The sequence below is a fragment of the Alligator mississippiensis genome, chromosome 2 (genome assembly GCF_030867095.1).
Source record: "Alligator mississippiensis isolate rAllMis1 chromosome 2, rAllMis1, whole genome shotgun sequence".
NCBI classification, from domain to species: domain Eukaryota; kingdom Metazoa; phylum Chordata; order Crocodylia; family Alligatoridae; genus Alligator; species Alligator mississippiensis.
Window position 1 is genome coordinate 160,491,094 of NC_081825.1, and position 19,457 is coordinate 160,510,550.

The 19,457-nt window shown below is 41.9% G+C and overlaps 1 protein-coding gene across 3 annotated transcripts in view; it reads right to left on the minus strand.

Moving 5' to 3' along the window:
- TSPAN5 (tetraspanin 5) overlaps positions 1-19,301 on the minus strand; it is a 111,723-nt gene extending 92,422 nt beyond the window's left edge. Inside the window, exon 1 of one of the 3 annotated variants that reach the window (XM_059722339.1) lies at positions 18,795-19,301. In XM_059722339.1, the coding sequence (XP_059578322.1) occupies positions 18,795-18,875 (81 nt within the window). In that variant the 5' untranslated portion in view covers positions 18,876-19,301. The remainder of the gene's footprint in view (positions 1-18,794) is intronic. The other 2 variants (XM_006278539.4, XM_006278538.4) reach the window with 2 other exon arrangements.
- Positions 19,302-19,457: the final 156 nt, after the last annotated feature.

Consider the following 19,457-nt stretch of genomic DNA (forward strand, 5'->3'; position numbering starts at 1 on the left):
AATAAAACCAAGTATAAGATTTTCTAAATCACCTTCAAATCCAAGACATTTTAAGTAATTTATTTTCCAAACAGATTAGAGAACCTTTGACTTCCATTGATCAATAGGCCTCTAGCAACATATGCTCTAACCAGAGACACTTTTGACATCTTTTTTTAAAATACTCTAACTTTTTTCTAGACAATCTGCAGTTCTACCTTGCAGACTAAGGCCAAGATTCAGAAATCCGTATTGATAACATAGGTCTTTTTGGATGTTTAGAGCAGAGGTTGATAACCATTAAGAAACAGTGAGACAAGTTAATGAAGCTGGCTCTGAAGGCAGGCCTCAACTTGCAATCCAGCAACCACAGCCACTTCTTCCACCTCTGAATGGCCACCAACATCCTGGCATTGCAGGCCTGACAAATTATTTGGCAAGCCGGAACTGGCACGTGGACCATAGGTTGCTGGCTTAAGAGTGAGGCATATGTTTATGCCCTTGTACTACTGGGGGTTAACTATTGATTGCAACCATTTATTTTTAAATAAATAAGTAAATAACCTGCACGCCAAAGGGTTCTTGGTGGTTTTGGCTGGAACTTCAATAGCTTTACGTAACTTGGTTCAGCTTTTCTTTAGCTGGCTAAGAAATGGCCTGACTTACTACAGGCTCTGCTTCGAAAATGCTGAAGACTGAGCTATTATTCATGTGATATACTGGAAATGATCCATCCTGAAGCACGGCTCACTAGTAGACCTCAGTAAAAGTTCTCCAATCAAAATATTTTGTGTGTCCTCATGAAAGTCAAAAAGCTGGATAAGACCTTGCCACTTTACCGCTTGGGAATAAAAACAGGAAATGAAATTAACAAGTACAGGTATCAGTATACTTTAAAGTAGAGCTTCAGTTTCATATTTTTATAATCTTTTTCAAAGATGGTACAATTCAGTGTGAAAGATCAACACACCAATGAGATTCTTAATTAACTGCATCAACACCAAAGAAAAGCCACTGTATTATTGTACAGATCACTTAAAACCTACATAGTCCAATTCCCAAAAGGCAACCATCACAAGAGGAGAGGTCACTGAGCTAGACAAAGTCCTATGTTAAAAAGCAGCTGACATAACAAACATGGAGTAGAAATACAGGGGAACAATTTTCTTAAATCCTGTGGGATTTTCAAGAACTAATGAATCTTTTTCTGAAATGCTTTCATGTAAGCCCATCTTTCAGTTCTCATAATACCATTAAGTGAAATCTATCACAAGTGGGGCGACAAACACCCCAGAGAATGTAACATGACACCTCTACTCCACTAATGACACCTCTACTACCTGGTAAAAGGGCTGAATTTTAAGAAAAACAAAAATCTTGAACAAAGCATTAGGAAAACAATTTGTTTTTTGCAGACAAGGGAATAGATATAGACAGATGGACTGAGGCACAAAAAAGCTCTGCTTGAACTCATCTTTACAAACCTAGAAAGTTAAAACCAAGAACAAAAAAAAAAAAGAATGTAAAACTGAACTATTGGCTAGCTTTAAATGAGCCAGTGTACCATAGGAAAGCATAAAATGCCCAACATAGACTAATCCAAGTGCCCCATATAAACGCACCAAAACAATCTGGTTCTGAGGGCTACGCAGTGCACAATAAGCATGGAATAAAACAGGGGCAAGAGAGAATGCAGCAAGCACCAGGAAACAAAATCACTTATAAACTCATTTTACTGTAGCACCATCCATGCTAGCTATGACCCCTCCTACGCATGAAGGATCTTACTCAGGACAAGTTTGCAGCCTTTTCCCCAGCATCCCATGACAGCACATGTACAAGAAGTATTATCACTCTACACCACACAAGACTGGCACCTACTACTGTCACCACATGCAGACTCTGGCCCCCACCAGACAGCACAATAGCAGTTCTGCTGCCTCCTGGCTTTCACAGGCCGGCACAAGGGGTAAAACCACAACTAGTCTGAACAGCTACTTGACCATAAAGAACAGGAAGAGACTAAATCCTCCCTCTTCAGGTAGTGATAAACGAGAAGATTCCAGGCTTGCCATCAAAGCCAACATTGCTCCTCTTTGCTGATTCTCTTCACATGCAAGCCATTCAGTCACTACCACACATAAAACATTTGGAGTGATTGGACTGGGGCTTCTGCTCAGCCCCATGACAACAGACAGTGATTGATACAAATGCAGAGGAAACTCCTCAAAAGTCAAGTCAAGTTAGCGTAAGAGTCAAATCCGTCACTGCAGGGCTAGCCAAGTGTGGCCACGGGAAACTAGTGCATTTTAATTTATGCTCTTGCAGTCAGGCTGAGGGGCAGCAGCTGCTGTTCCTGCAGCAAGAGCACAAAACACATGGCTATCAGCCCAGCTGACATCAGGACAGTCCCTAGGCCTGCTTCCCATTGGAAGGGAGACAGACAGCAGGAGAGTGGCTTCTCCCAGCAGAAAATACTGACTCTGGATGGAAACAGCAAGTGTGTTTTTTTCTCCAGCGTGATGCTAGGTGCTGGTTTAGGGGTAAGAATTGGTGGAGGGAAGAGAGAAGAATCAGGTATAACAACAACAACAAAATTCAAGCAACGATGAAAAGAAACTCCCCATCAGTTACTGTAGGTAAACCTGACCAGGCAAACACTGGCCAGAACAACAACATTTACTACTCTGAAGTAATTCTGCTGTAACTCATGGGATTAGGCCCAGGAAGAAGCACTGTGCGCAGTAATGTTTGAAAATATTACCCGCTTTCAAAAATCTAAATAGCACCTATTCCCATGGAGGTTTGGAGAAGCTTGTATAACACAGGAACCAGGAAACAGAAGAATCATTGTTCCTGCCAGGAAGACATTAATAAACTAAATTGTCCAAAATAAAGAAGATAAATATAAAAAAAAGCCCCAAATTTGAGGCAAAAAGCTAAACAAAATAAATATGCCTCAAAGTCCTAAAGACCTCAAAGCATATGTTCCACTGTAGGAGCTTCTGGGGCGTCAATTCCAAATCTGCAAATTCGGCTAAATACCTTGTCACAAGGAGACAAAAAAGGAAAGGTCAGATTCTATTGAAGTGGGTTTTTTTGGTTTTTTCAAATGGATTAGCAAACTGAATGTTTTTCAAGATGAAGAACCACCCAACCCATTTTCTCAGGTCTTTTGTTCAGTGGTACTGTCCAAGCTCCCTGCCCTTCCTTCCCCTCCACCTCCGATTTCCAACAAACACAGGAATTTAGATAAGGACGTCTTTTATCCAGAAATCAGATTCACAGGAGAAAAGGTCATACTGTACACATCCTATAACCAGATGCTGGGTAGAGGTATATTCTTATTTAGTGATGAAATATTTTAATTTTAAAAAGTTCTAAGCCAGTGGTTTTCAACCTTCCTGAAGTCATTGAACCTTTTCATATCACTGCTGCTGTAGACTCCTTACCCTATGCTGTGAGCTGATGCAGAGCCAAGCAAACCAGCCCAGCAACAGCAACATATCCCATCCTGACCCACTCCACCATTACCCCCAATCTCTCTGCAGAACCCCTGATGACCCACTGCACAATCCCCGGGTTCTGTGGAGCACAGTTTGAAAGCTACTGTTCTAACCTTATTAATACAAGCTGAACTGTTTAAAGTTCAACTAAACACAGATGGTCAACCTACACTAACAGGCCTCATTTTTTGACCAGGACAACTCCAAGCAATCTAACCCCCGCTTCCCCACCACTTCTCCTTGGGCCTTTAATAATTCTACCTTGCCAGATATATGCCACAAGTGAGAACTAGTCATATATGCCACTTGAACTTTTCCACTTCAGATGAGCCCAATCAAGGTAGGTGAGGAATTCTGACCTCTTACTCAGAAAGAAGAGATAGGTGCTAGAGTGAAAGGAAATGCAATTTGAACACTTCAGTTGGACTTGTGTTCACCGGGAGAACTAGGTTATGTTATAGTGCGCTCTGAGGAGCTGATGGTAAGCAGATCTGCAAACAGGACCTACTTATCAACATAGATTCCAAAGTCAATATTCAAACCTTGTGTTAGTTTACACAACCCTAAGATCACAGTCCAGCACAGTCTCACAGAAATGAGGCACTTATACATTTTACTTAGAGCATTCTCCATTTGTTAAATGTTGAAAAAAGGCCACATCTTTCTCTGCCATCTCTTGACAGGACATAAATATTATTGCTGCAGGCATGTTTGTAGTGGGTAGCACCACACACTTATCTATGGAGTGATTTTGGTTTCTGGGGCGATTAATTTGAAATATTTACAGTTATTTGCAACTCAGCAGGTCTTTACACATCTTGTCATCCACTAATTTTCCAATTATATTTAGTGCTAGTGAAAAATGCTGCGTTAACAGAAGACATTATTCTCCAAAGCTAAATATATCTGCATAACACCCAGTTGTTGCAACTTGAGTTTTCCCACCAAGACAAAAAGTACTATCAAGGGATGAAAGCACAGGTCAATCTACACAAGTTCTTTGATCACTGGCACAGAAATGGCCAAGGATGCTAGGAAACAATGGTAAAGCTGTTAGAGAGGTGAACGCATATCCATACAAACTTGCATTGAAAGCAGCAACTAAGTTAGGCTCTTCACTGACTCTGCAGGGGAAGTACAGATACATTATAATCTGCCTGGCAACTGACTCCCCAGCCCAGTCCCTGGCTTCTTTATTGTTTATTCCATCCAGGAAGAGCACACACCAACTGCTGAAACTTCCTTAGCCTGACGAAGGGTTTTTGAACCCGAAAGCTTGCTTAATAACTATTCTCCAACTATTTGGGTTGGTCTAATAAAAGATATCAAATTCACCCAAGGAACCTTGTCACCTGAGCGCAGGCAGAGGTGGGGGTGGGCAACCTCTGATAATACCTGCATCTGACTTGCTGTGGTGAAGCCAGAAATCTTCAGTTGGAGCAATTCAAGATTAAACAGTCTTTCACATGTGTTTGTTTTACATTTCTTTAAAGCCTAACAGGCAAAAAAAATGTTTTATTAAGAACCCTTGCTGTTACCACAGATTATAACCATGCACTCGCATCTCGTTACCACAGATCTGCTTCAAGAACACTACCAAAGGAGAGCATGAGTGTACTAGTTAGTTAAAATAGTTTCATTCAAGACCTGTGCTTAAAAGAAGAAAAAAAAAAAAAAGAGAGAGAGAGAGAGAGAGAGAGAGAGCTCTCTCAGTCCCAGACATCTCACACGCAAATTCCAAGCCCTTCAGTTTGCATGGTAACTATAAACTGATTTACAAGTCTGATTTACAGTACACAGCTTTCATTATGCTTTGTTTACTGAAATACCTTTATCTCTTCTATTATCTTACTAAGACATTGTGTCAGCTGTAATGCAACGTACTGTGCGCAAAAGCCTTTAACTTTAGCTCAAGGTGAGGATAAAAATTCAGAAGCTATTAATAGAAGTGTGGCCATTTCTTTTGTGGCTGATGGTAGACCACATAAGTAGTACTTAACAGATAAGCTAAAGATTTCTCAAAACGTCTGACTAGGGCGGAATTTGCCTAAGCAAGAGCCTGGCAGAGGCAGGACTCATCATTCAGTAATAATGCAATGTTATGAATGGCCGATTATAAAACCCTGGCGCTTTCCAGATTGCTGACCATATCAGAGCTGGGGAAAGGCACGTACTTTTATACAGATGAACCGTTATTTAACTCTAGGTTCTGGCATGCCAGCATAGCCATATAAAAACAGGAAAAGAATGTAATCACAGTCTTCAGCAAATTATCTCCGAATGCTTCAATTATATATTTCTTAATGCCAGAAGTATTAGATGAATATGAGGCTGCTATCCTTTTGGTGACAGTTTACCTTCCGTTGAATACAAACCTTTATATACAGTACATTAACTATGCCAAAACAATGGAAAGGAAAGAAGAAAAATAAAAGCATTGTACACAGTTCATTGTTCTCAGCAAGAGCTTGCCGGTTGCATCCACACTGTATCATCCTTTGCATCAGCTCCTCTCTATGGAGGCAGACTGAAGCAATGGCTCTGGCTCTTTTGAAGTCTTTTCACATCCTTTTCTTTTTCCCCCTTGGTTGAAAACCAAGCACCTAATTATGCAGCTGCTGCACCAACCAGCTCCTATTAAAGCCAATAGGAGCTGCTCATACACAGAGGCTACATAGTGAGGCCCCAACTGTTACAAATGCTTAAAGTCTTTGTGCTGTGTGCGCTAAGCGGATGAATGCGGCTGCAGCAGCAGCAGCGAGGCATTTGATGGAAGGCAACTCTGTAGTAGGCTCATTTAAAATTAACATTGCTTCAGGGCTGGGGGAGGGACAAGGCAAACATCTGATCAGAAGCAAGTCTGTCCTTTACAATCTTACCTGTTTGGTCATTTAGTTTCTCTAAGATACTTCAGTGCCCTTGATATGTATTTGTCTAGAGGTTGTTCTTGTGGTTTTGTCTGAAAAATGGGGAGTTTAATTTTTTCCTTCTGTTTGTAGAGCTTCCAAGAGAAAACAGTGGCATACTGCAGCACATGAAGAGTTGTGTTGATACTAATAATAACCAATGCGGAGAGGACGAGTTAAAGAAAAAAAAAAGGGGGGGTGGGGGGAGCCTTCCTAAAAACAAAATGCTCTCTGGACAAGAGGTATTTTGTGCTCTGAGCCCCTGTTCTTCCTCAGGGAAAGGCTTAAGCCCTTTTTCGCACCACCCAGCATAAGCCCAAAGCCATTCATCCTGCAAAGAAGACAAACGATATCCCACCAACTTAGCAAACTCTCCAAACAGCTCCAACCAAGGAGCCCACAATGCTCACATTAAAAGGTTTGACACCTAAATTTTTGTTCTGGTTCACACCATTGTCTGTACCGCTAGGGCTTACCACCACTTTAAAGCCCCTTTCCACAACCAGACTGGTGTACAGCAGCTCTAGTGCAAATTAAATTTGGCTTCAGAATTTCATATGAACTTAAAAAAGCTCTGTAAAAGTAATTTCTCAAGCTCATCTTAAAAGATGTACCAGGACTAACTCCCCTGTTCAACACTTAAAAGTTTTTCATCTTGATCTTCTAAAGAGCAGAGCAGAGCAGAGCAGAAAAGCTCCCTACCTCCTGCTCTTCGACCATGCACACATCTTCAGTAATTCCATTAAGTATGCGAGAACCAACTCCTCCTCATAGAGGAACTTCCTTGTAAAAGAGCCAACAGCTGAGGAAGGCAAGTCCCTCCAAGGTTGATAATAACACCTCCACTCTTACTTTACTGTGTCCCAGTGTGTAACCACTCCTTCAAAAAGGCCCATTGTAAGCAACATCCAAGCACGCAGGTTCCAGTGATTATCTATGAAGCTAAACAACAAGAACCTACCTACAATGTGTAGTGCAAAAGAAAAGCACCCAACTGTATAATTTTGGTATTAAACTGGGTGTAGCTTAGTGTGGAATCAGAAAAAATATATGCCTTAAACTTTGATTATTTTAGTTATAAGATGACATAACCGCTTTGTGTAGAATTGCTGGCTCAATACAGTAAAACAGATAAGGACAAGTGTTTGTTCTTTATAACTCTTCTGCAAATGCTTCGCTCACCGCGGCCTTGAAGATAAAAAAAAAAAAAGTATGTACAAAGTAGATTTCCAGGTGCAAGAAGGAGGTTTGTGAACTAACCCTACCTCCCCCATAATTCCCATCCTGATAACAGCAAAAAAATAACGAAGTAATATTATAGCCGCTTTTCATGCTAATTTCACTATATGATCACGTGAGTTGTAAGCAACTGTTAAAAAGTATATAAGCCTCCTGATTTTGCTCTTGGGGGGGGACCCCTTCCAAGTGCTTGGGAAATCCATGTCACTTTGGAACTCCCCCTACAGCTGTAGTTTCTTTTAAATAAAAGTCATCTTGCTGGCCCTGGATTCTCCTGAACCAGCAAATAAGGCATGATTGGGATCGAATTCCTGGTCCCAAGATCGCAAGTCCTTCCATGCATGTGTGGCATGGCAGGAGATGCAAGTGTTGGGAACAAGGATTAGATCCTATTGCTTCTTAAAGTGAACATCTGTCAGGGGCCTATAAGTCAGAAAGAGAAAGAAAAACAGCGAATGCCGCAAAGCCATTTTTACTGTTACTTTTCAGAACAGAGTTACACCTTACAGGTAAGGCACCTGTGTTAGAATATGCAATACTGGAAAGGACGAGCAAAGGCAGATGCTTTGGGAAAATTTACTATCCGTTACTTCCCTAAACGGAAGTTGAACAGAAAACAACTGTTTTTTACCACTTTGTATTACTTTACTTCAGAAACATGTGGCTGTGTTGAACTTGACAAGATTCTGTACAAATTCACTCTGCTGGTGACTGCAAAGCCATCAGCAACAGTGGGATCACACCAGGAATGACAGAGAGATTACTAGAGTCTCACTCCCTCCTTAAAGCATCCAGCAAGTTCTGGGGGAGGGCAAAAAAATACAGGTGGATTCACAAAGCTGGCAGACTTTAGGTATGTTTTCCAAGCTCTAATGCAGGGGTGGGCAAAATGCAGCCCACAGACCACATGTGGGCCATCAGGCCACTCTATCCAGCCCACGGGGGCCCTAAAAAGTTTAGAAAATTAATATTTATTTGCACCTGGCTGCCTGTCATGTGGCCCTCAATGGCTTGCCAAAACTCAGTAAGCAGCCCTCCACCCAAAATAATTGCCTGCCCCTGCTCTAATGCATGCATTAGGAGTGGAAGACATATTCAAAGAAAAGCTTTTTTACTTAGATGGAAGAAGAGGTACGCTGGAAACAGATGTGATCTTGTAAAAGTCAAGGGGCAATTATGACAGAAACAGGGAAGTTGCTGTCAAAGAAAAAGGAACCAGCGTTTTTTAATCATCTCCAACCTGAATTAGAACATGTCTAAACAACATGATGGTTGTAATGTAACAATGGTAAATTTTAAGAGAAGTCTCCATGCAGAAAAGGCAGATTATTCTGATATCATAAGGGATTCTTTCAGCCACCAGGACAGAAACAAAAAGGTGACATTTTAAATGGAGAAAGCAGCAAGACTATGGAACACTCTCAAGGGGAGGAAAAAAGGAGTAAGAGCCAAACCCTGAAGGATCTTGGCAACACCAAGAAATACTGGGTAAAACTAGTATACTGTAGCTTGCATTAGTGGCTAACTGTTGAGGAAAAAAATCCTTCTGCCTAAAAGGCTTTACCAGGCTCAATTTTACTATAGAAAATGGTACCATTCTCTGGAGAATCTCATTCCACATTCTGTTAAGAAGCAATTTCCTTCCTTTGCTGTAAGTGTTATAAGCCCAATTCTGAACTCACACATATGTAATTATTAGCTTCACTGGTCATAATCACTCCTGATTTACACTGGCATAAAGGAAAGTCAGAACCATGTAAACATGATTTTATCTTTGGTACTGGGAAGTATGGGGCCTTCCATTTTGAATGAGGTAGAAAGGATGTTATGTTTTGTTTTAAATTGTTTTGTTCTTTAAATTGTTAGCAGGTTTTTGGTTATATCTCCTGCCTATTTTGTCCATGCTAGGGAAGGTCAGATGCAACAAACAGCTGAAATTGATCTGGCAGACCTTCCTTCCCTGTGTACCAGATTAGCTGGAAAGCAGGACTTTGGCTTCAGAACACCCAGCCATTCTTCTGACACCATCTTCTAAGCCAAAAAACTGTATTTATATCATTTCACATGCTATTTCCAAGTGTGCATGCATAGCTCTTTGCTTTAACAAAGGCAGCACAGAAACATTCATCATGTGAAGTAACTAAACCCTTGCCAGAGAAGATCTGCAATACCTTTTTTATCTTGATGGTCCTGGTTTATAGCAGATTATATACAGCATAAAGAGGGGGGAAATACTGTCACCCTAATTTGGTGGGGAAGTATATATTATATGACAGTGAAACAGACAATTCAGACGATGACAAAGGTGGGTATACTCTGTGTGCTGCGTGTGTGGGGAGAGGAGGTGTCCTTTCTTAGTAGCATGGAAGGCACTTTGATATGGGCTGTGAACAACAAATCAGATGCCAAATGAATCCACTAAAAAAACCCCACTGCCATGTTGTTACTGTCCACGGTGCTCCATTGCTCAGGTGAAAAAATTCCTTTCCTCCTGGCCCTAGCCAAGAGCCTCTATACAAAAGGATCCTATGCTAAGAGGGAAGGTTTGTGAGTTAATTTGTGAATTAAGTGAGTTAATTTGGTTCTTGATAGTATTTTTGCTAAAGACAAACTAGTGCCTTTTCACCACACAAGAGACTGAATGACCACATAAGAAGGATGCCATAATCTTATCTCAACATTTATTCTACGCTCTTCAACTCCACTGGCACAGTGCCAGTCAGCAGCCCTATGCCAGCAAAAGCCCACAAGACAGGAAGCTATGGCACTGAGTATTAAATCCTCTTCCCCCAAACCCTAGAGGGAACGATTAAACTCTACCTGAAGTCTGCAAAGGGAAATGTGTTCTATACAGAACCCTCATAGTACTCTGCAAAGGAAAATGTTTTTACACTTGGGCTTACTCAAGGAGTGGAGGGGGAACAGCATCCCAGGTTTAGCTGATTATCACTATGTTAAATGAGATAGGAACACAGTCATGCAGTACCTCGACTATTTCATGCATCTGACCCCTTTGTAATGCTAGCCCAGCCTTCCTCTGCTCCTTTCCTTCAAGAGGACATTCTTTCAAAGAGCCTGAGAGCATGCACCAACTGCTTGTTATGTTTCTTTCTGTTATACATTCTCAAAATGCTGAGGAGCTTTTGCTTAAGTATGCTGCACAGGATTCCACACAAGTTTTGGTTTTGCTGAAAAACTAAAATACAAACCACTTGCAACAGGCCTCTGAAAATTTCTCTCCTGCATTTCCTTGCCTAGCTACAGAAAACAAAAATCAAGCCACTACCATCCACAACAAGAACACTGCCTGAAATGATTTTCAATATTATTTGATGTTGTGGGGCCTTCATTGTGAGCCCAGGGATTTTCAAATGCCTGGAGGAGGCATATTGATTTTTCCCTGTTCTGTGAAATTGACAGTTCATTCATAAGATACTCTCCATGTGTGCTGAAATACTTATTCTAAATGCTGTCCAGAGAAAAGTGACTGGAAAGTTGAAATATTAGCTGAAGAATCCGTGATGTGAAAACTGATGTACTTGAAAAGTAAGTTAGATGAATGATACCTAAAAGTCAATTTTTCCATCCACCTAACGACAAAGTGCTTGCAAGTTCTCATCTCATCTGAAATCCAGGCTACGAGGAAATTATCCAAAGTCATCCCTCTGAGTCAGATCTGTTACAGAACCAACAACACTATCAGTCCGTATTTTAACCACGTGGCATCACTTCCTCAACTTCGTAATGACATTTTTAAATAAAAAGAGAGTAGGACACAAAGTATATGCACACTTTACAGAACCAACTAAAATGGTGTCTATTCAGCAATAGGATTCACCCACATAGAACATTATATGTCCATAAAAAGAACTCCAGAAGTCAGTGGGACTGCATATACGCATCACACACATCAACATCCACAGAGGTTAATCCTTTTACAAGATTCTGCTAGTGGTCAGCAAGATGACGGCAAAAATGGTGATTTTCAGTATAACAATGAAAGAGAAAGTAATTAGGTGTCAAGCCCATAGACTGGGTACAAAGAGACAAAAAGTCCAAGGCAGAATTGATCCAAGTTATGCAGTTTTCTGCAAGCAGTGTAGTTTAAATCAGTAATGAACAGAACACACATTCACCATCAGGAGGGGGGAGTAGCAAATCTTAGACTGGGTTGCACTATTTTTAAATCAGTCTGTGCGCGCCAAACTTCTATTCTGTTACAGGTACAGACCGGTTTCCAATTACTTATAATGGTAAAAGTGTAATGTCTGTACCTGGCCATAAAGAATAGTTTGTTTTTCTCCTGCTTATGCCACGTTAAGCAAAACCCTGGTCTTCCCTACTCTTTACTTGTGGTATGTTATTGATATAAGATACAAAGTAAAGAAAGAAAAGAGACTAGATATTTTTACAAATTATTAAAATATATTACTATACCACAGAGCACATTTAAGAGTTAATTCTGACAGTTGCCAATACAGCTCATTAGCTCATGTGCTGTTCCACTTCTTGCTCCTGCCTACACCATAGTAAAACAATTATGATCCTATTGACAGGATAATACCCACTTATATAAAAACTACCTTGCAATTTTGGTCAATTCAGAATGCAAAAACAGATTCTACCTTTCAGCACTATGCTTCTAAAGTTAGAATCCATTACCTGGCAGAATTAGGTTTCAAAGTTTATTTGGGCTGAAAACTGTATGTTTGTTCAATGTTAGCTGGAAGTAAAACACAATACTGAAATGCTTAAGGCAAATCTTCCCATTTTATCAGCACTAGTTAACGGAATAAAAAAAGTATTAAAATGGCTACACTGAGTATTTAACACACCAGCTCCTATCTCCAGATTTACATAAGCTCTAGTCTTCTTGCCAAACAGTTTGAGACACTTTCAGGAACAGGCAGCTTGTTCTCCTCCACACCCCGCTCCCACCAATTACTGTAAAGCCACAGTCTTGCACATAAAAACCTGCCACACAAAATCGTATTCCAGGCAATGGGACTCTACATGGACAGAAGTTAGAGTTCACAACAGTGATCTGTTTACAGAAGAAAGTCCTAAAAGTTATTTTTTTTGTGCGAGTTCTTTCATTGATTGCAAGCTCATGTTTCTTACCACCTACGAATCAGTCATGTATTACTAAGGTCTGACAGAGTTAAGAAAAACAATTATAACCTTTGCTAATAATTTAAGCCCTGGGTCTACAGAGTGTGAGCTTGGGTTTTGTTTGTTTGATTAGAGTAGAACAGATTTTGGTTTAAAGTATTTTCAGAATTAAAATTCTCTTAATATTTACAGAAATGTCCTTGCATATATACTGAATAAAAAACTTCTACTAAGAGCATAATTTGCTAACTATGTTATTATGGTTTGATGGGTTTGTTTAAGACTAAATTTCTGGATTTTCACTTTTTAAAAAACAAACAAACAAAAAACCCTCTACAACCTGCCATATAATTGCCTTTTGTGGGTGCTTGCAGACACATGTACACATGCATGATTTATACAGTGTACATATTCTCTCGTGTATGCTCAATCAAGAGAAAGCTCTACTTCTCTGTATTAGAGTAGCATAATTACACTGAAATGAATTGTTCTAGAACAGACATTTCTTCCAGAACAAAGTTTTGTTACTGAAATAGTAGGGTTTACTTAGGCCATGATCTTACAAAGACACAAGCATGCAAATTACTGTTGTGAACAAAGCTGTCTAACCAAAATGGGTGGGACTGCCTATGAGCAGACTGTTATAACACATGCACCACAATTTAATAGATTAGGGCTGTAAATATTCCTATTTCACATTGGATGATCTAAACAGGTAAGGCAAGTTTTCCCCAGTGACAAATCTGTAGCAGCTTAACCAAGGGAAAGAAATACAAATTCCAGGTTTATGTATACATTGGAAGCGTGTAAGAACCCATTTTTGGAACCCGAGAGATGCCAACTGATGCTCTTTTAATTCCAAGATGAGCAGTTGCAATGAAGAACATTAGTCTTTTCCCTTCAGTTTAAGGCACTTGTTTTCTGCAAGATAAGCATCAGGCATCTTTAGAAAACCAAGGGAGGGTTGGAAATTAAAGCGTCATTTCAAATACTTTCTTTCTGAACAACCAGATAGCCCTACCAAAGAATACAAGGCAAGGGCGGGAGAGAGGGGATAGACCGTATTTTCAGATTTACCCAAAAATCTGGGAGAACTTCACCAAAGCCAATGGAGCTACTCAAGTTCCACATGCCCATAGCAGAAAAGCTTGGGGTCACATGGCGATTTACCCACTACATCAGTTCATATGCACCAATATTCAATCAAGATAACAAAGCATTTGTTCTTTATTTTTTTTAGAACAATCTCTGCCTGATTTAGGGTAGGTCTTATGGAATACATTTCAAAGTAGCAAAATTATTATGTTGACAAACAGTACAGTAAATGCCTTGAATACAGAATGGGGGGAAGCATCCTGTTTCCCCCCGCAAAAACAGTTTCATTCTGCTAGCAATTACCTTCTCAGAGTAATTTCTAAGAATAAACCACGGCAGAGAATGTTCAAAGATCGCATCAAAGCAGTCTCTCAAACATTTTCCTTTTAAAGAGAGAAAAGAAAGAATATTTCCAAAGTTCCTTTTTTCCCTGAAAACATACTGTCCTGGAAAAAATATTCTAAGCTGCTTTGAGACACTATCAATGATCTACAGAATTCAGTGAACTGTCAAATTACTTGTCCATCAGAGGTCAATGCACCTTCTGAACACTTTTCCCATAGGACGTTTACTGAACTGTATTTAGCTTTCCTTCTATCGTTCCCTCTCTAATTCAGAAGACAATTTAGACTCCCATATGGTTACCATCAAAACCAACAGATGCCTAGCAAATTAAAACACAAATTATGACTTGTAATATGCTGATGTATCATAATCGCAGCACATCTTGCAATTTACAGTGAATCACAAGATACACTCTAGGTTTCTGTTTGATGTGCTCACTTGCTCTCTACCTCCCCCTCTCTGTTTCTTTAGGGTCCAGACTAAGGTCTCAAAATCAGGCCCAAGATACACACATGGAGTTTCCATTGATTGCAGCAAAGGGCAGAATGTGATCTTCAGTATTTACATGAAACTTACAAACCACCTTAAAGCGACTCTCAGAATGCTGCAAGAACTGCTCTATGCCCTGACATATAAAGGCCCTGAAATTTGGCTTCATTTTTATTACTACAGCAAAAAGGGGGGAAATATTTTGTTATATTAGGCATTTATGCTCTATCTAGGATAAAAATGCTCTGGTTTTATCTAGACAAGGGGTTGTCAACCAGGGTACTTGGGAAGCCCCCAGGAGTTACGCAGCAGCGGTGCAGAGAAGGGGGGGGCACTTCCAGCTTCGCCACCAGCAGTTCTGGTTTTGCCCCCACCCCTGCTAATTGACTGGTCGGAGGACTCCTTGCTTCTCGACCGGCCGCCAGGTGTACACCAACCAAAAAGGTTAAAAACCCCTGAGCTCAACTAGGATTTAAAGCACAGAATGAATGTACTAACTAACACACATTCTGAAAGTCCAGTACAGAAAACGCAGCTTACACCTTAATACATACTGCCTGTCCCATTGTTAGACCTGGGAGGTACTTCAATGAATCATAGCCAGGAGAGTGGAGGTTCAACAGTGAGGGAGAGGAACGTTTAATTTGATTAAGTCTTTATTTGTTAATGCCTATTTAATTTCAATATCTACCAAACTTTTTCCAATATATCCGTTCAAGTATCAAAGCATCCTTCCCATCTCTACTGAAGTGCTGAGACCTCACAAAAATTCCCTTTGCAGAATGCACTTACAAATAAAGGTGTCTGCTATACTTTTCACCTATTACAAACAGAATTCTGACTTTTTAAAAAAAATCACCTTTAACCTAATTTGAAAACACATCTAGAATACTGATTTTATGGCACAAGCATAAAGGACAGTGTTCTGATCTGTGACTCTCCTGTAACTCTGCTGAAGCAAGGGTGGCTGGCTTCAAATACATGACCACAACATTTGGACACAGAGGTCTCCTGAAGGGCAAAATTTGGTTTTTAATCATAAAGGTGAAACATCCATGGGCTGGCTCCAAATGTGCTCTCTCTTTGATCTGGTTTGCGCGTATATTTTTTTTAAAAAGAAGAAAACTATTACGCATACAAAGCACAAAGCCAACACTGAAATACAGAAGAAATAGTTACTTTATAAAGCCTTCATGCCAGATTTGAAGGGTGGGAAATCTAGAACATTCTGTTCCATATTTTGAAGTTAAAATAGCATGCACATTAATATTATGTGCCACTATCCCCAACTGTAATTTAAATGGTGCTGCATTATTTCTCTGTTTAAGGGTCTATTGCTGTTCACTACAAGGTACTATTACTCCCAATTCACTTCACCTTCCTTACAGGAATGGAAAGAGAAGGAAAGAAGGAAGGAAACCAGACAGTAAATCTTTGTTAGATTATTTAGGAAAGATGTTACAAGTGCTTGAAAGGTTTGTTCTAGAAACCTAAGGAAAACTGATATTTTATACAATTACCTCCTGATCAGAAGTTCTAAATCCTCTTCAAATGACAATGAGGTGCAGCCATCTTCGATCACTACTATCTTATATTATCTTTGACACATTTTCTGGCCCAGATGAGTGATAAAACAGCAACTGGTTTGCTAGCAAGTCAAGAAAAATAACCTAAAACATCCTCTGTATGCAACAGTGCTATATTTTCACCCCAAGGCTAGGGACAGAAATTACATATAAACCAGTATAACTGATCAGAAATTGGTTCAAATCTGTAACACAACAGAAATTCTGTGCACATAAACCGCTTTCAAAATGGGTGAAACTGGTTTAAAATAAACCTGGATGGATGTAACAGACTTAACTGATTTAAGTTAAATCAGATTATTGAACTTCTGTCCCAGATCCCCTCCAGATTCAAGCTAACTCACAGTCCCCCAGCATCCCAAGATGCTTTGTACCTCCCCTGCAAGCCCCTGCTCGGAGGGTAGGTGGGCTAGGCTTGCCCCAAGCTGTCCGTTTCACTCAAGATGGAAGATGTGTTCTAGCACCCCCCCGGCTTCTGGCCTGAGCCACTGAAGGCACGTGGCTGCATTTCTGGAATAAGAAGTGAATGCCTGTGCACTTGCTTATCGGTTCAATATATGCAAATTGAATTGATTCAGCCTCAGGCTTTTTGACTGTCTGTACTTGGTCCAGATCATGAGACACAAATAAACCTAGGCCCTCCTCATAAAGAGCTATCCATGTTTTGAGGAAGTGACTAAACAAGTCTTCATTCTTATAAAGCACTTTTATCTGTAATTCTCAAAGTCCTTTACAAAGGAGGCAAGCATCACAAGCTGTATTTCAGAAATGGGAAAATTCAGACCCTAAGGCCAATATGATAGCAGCAGAGCTGGGAATAACCTTGGGTCTCCCAATTCCCAGTCCAGGGGCCTCTAGCTGGACTGTATCACCCAAGGAATTTGGAATCTACACATTCAACTGAGACCCATGAAACTCTGCCATTTATTTGGGTTGCTCAATTTGGTGAACCTCAGCAAACATAATAAAAGTGAAGCATTCACTGGCCACTTGCAGACCTTCTGGGGAAGGATCCCCTGGTCAGTACTCGCCTATCCACGACCATCACAACACCACCACCATGCACATGCTTAATACCTATAGAATTAGGCAAGCACAGTAATTTATTCAGTGAATGTGACTTGGCCAAGAAAACACAGTCTTGAGACTTATATAGCATGTCACTAGCTTTCAGTGCCAAGTGGGGGGAGTATTTATGAAATATTATTATAAGTGTCCTCCAGACCCTTCTGTTCCTCGCTGGAAAACATCTGTGCTCACTGCATCACACAAATAAAGGAATTAAGAATTAAAAAAAGAAAAAAAGAGAAAAACCACAGCAATCAAAAGCCTTTAAAATTGGAACAAAAAATAAGATTATAATGGCTGACGTAAGGTAATACACCACAAGATTTTAAGTAACCCTTCATCACAGGGCATAAGGAAAGGACAAGTAAACATATAAACACTATATATGCCACCATCTTTACTTGGCAAGAAGAGCTACAACATTGTCATGTAACATGTTTTACATCCCTGGTATGGATCTATTTTTTTTTCCTCCAGGGGGTTTTAGATAATCAGAAGTTCAGTACTGACAGGGAGATGAGCAAAAACAAGGGAGCTAAAAGAGCAAGTTTGTCCAGTTTGTAGAAATGGAGCCTGCTATTTCTCCTCTCCCCATACACAAGTTCCAGAGACCAGCACTCCAAGCCTGTACGCAAACACAGGTCCACAACCACTCAGACCACAACTACGACACCTCTCTTATCTGTAACGCAACGCGTTGTTGTTGCTAACTGGTCTGTGCTAGGGCACGGGGCGGCTTATAAATACAAGTCCACTTACAATGAAGCATATACGTTTGTGAGGGACTCATTTTGTTGCAGTCCTACGTACAAACCCATCTGCTCCATCACCTCTGGATTATGCATTGTGCCACATACTTGTTTCTCAACCACAGCATGCGAATCTGTTAAAAATATTATTAATATTATTACGTGCAAGGTGCTCTCTTCACCCATGGCTCTGACTACTCTGCCGAGACAGTGCCAACAAGAGATGAGGCGACCAAGACAAGCCAGGTGGTGCAAGCTCAGCACCCAACATACGCCCAACAAATCCCTTGCAAAAGCTCATCTCTCATCACAACAAACCCACGCCAGGGCCCTACCAGTCATTGTGTAATCACCCTCCCAACCTGCCCTGCTCTGAAGGTGCGGACGCACACACCCGATTCATCCTCCAGGTGGAAGGGGGGGGGGTCAATACCCCCCATTAAAAAGGGAAGGGGGGGAGAAAACCTCTCTCCCACCCACAACAAAAGCAATTAGGAAGGCGAGGGGGATGTGATGCTTGGGGGAGGCAGCGCGTCCGACATGGCCAGTGGGTGACAGGAGGCAAAGCAGAGGCTCTGATGGACCGGCGGGCGCAGAGGGGAAGCAGATGGCAGCCTCCCACGCTGACCCGGGGGCTCCTTTTCTCCCCCCCCGGCCCCAGCAGCCTCCCCTGCTGCTGGCCCCACACGGCCCGAGCCCGGGGGGGGAGGCTGCACTCACCCAGAAAATGACATTGAAGCCGAAGATGAAATACTTGATGCAACAGCTGACTTCGGGCCCCTTGTAGTGCTTCCCGGACATCCTTCGCGGTCATGAAGGCGCGGGAGCGGGGGCGGAGGCGGACACGGGCTCAGCCGCGGCAGCAGGCAGCGGGTACCGAGTCCCGGGGGCTGCCGGACAGCAGCTCCCACCGCCGCCGCCTGTCGCGCATGGAGGACGCAGGCACGGAGGCCCCGGCTGGCCGCAGCCCGGCCGGGCAGGGATGCGCTCGGGGCGGCGGGCAGGGCTCCTCCTCCTGCCGCTCGCGGCTCCTCCTCCTCCTCCTCCTCCGGCGGCGGCGGCGAGGGGGCGCTGCGGACCCGCCTCGGGCCCCAGTGACACGCTGTGTCCTCTTGCGCGCCCGGCCCGCCCCGCAGGGGGAACCAGGCCGGCTCCGCACCTCTCGTGAACTCCGCGGACGACAAAGCACCTCCCTCCCTTGTCAGCCCAAGCGAGGGAGGCTGCCCCAGATCCTGCCTGGCCCAGGGCTTTGTCTCTCAGCAGCCCATTGCCCTCCCCAGCTCCATTTAACTACCACCCCCCGCGCACACGCACGGCCCCCTTCTCACACACACACAGATCCTCCCTTCTCTCACACATACACACACACCCCTTCACATACAC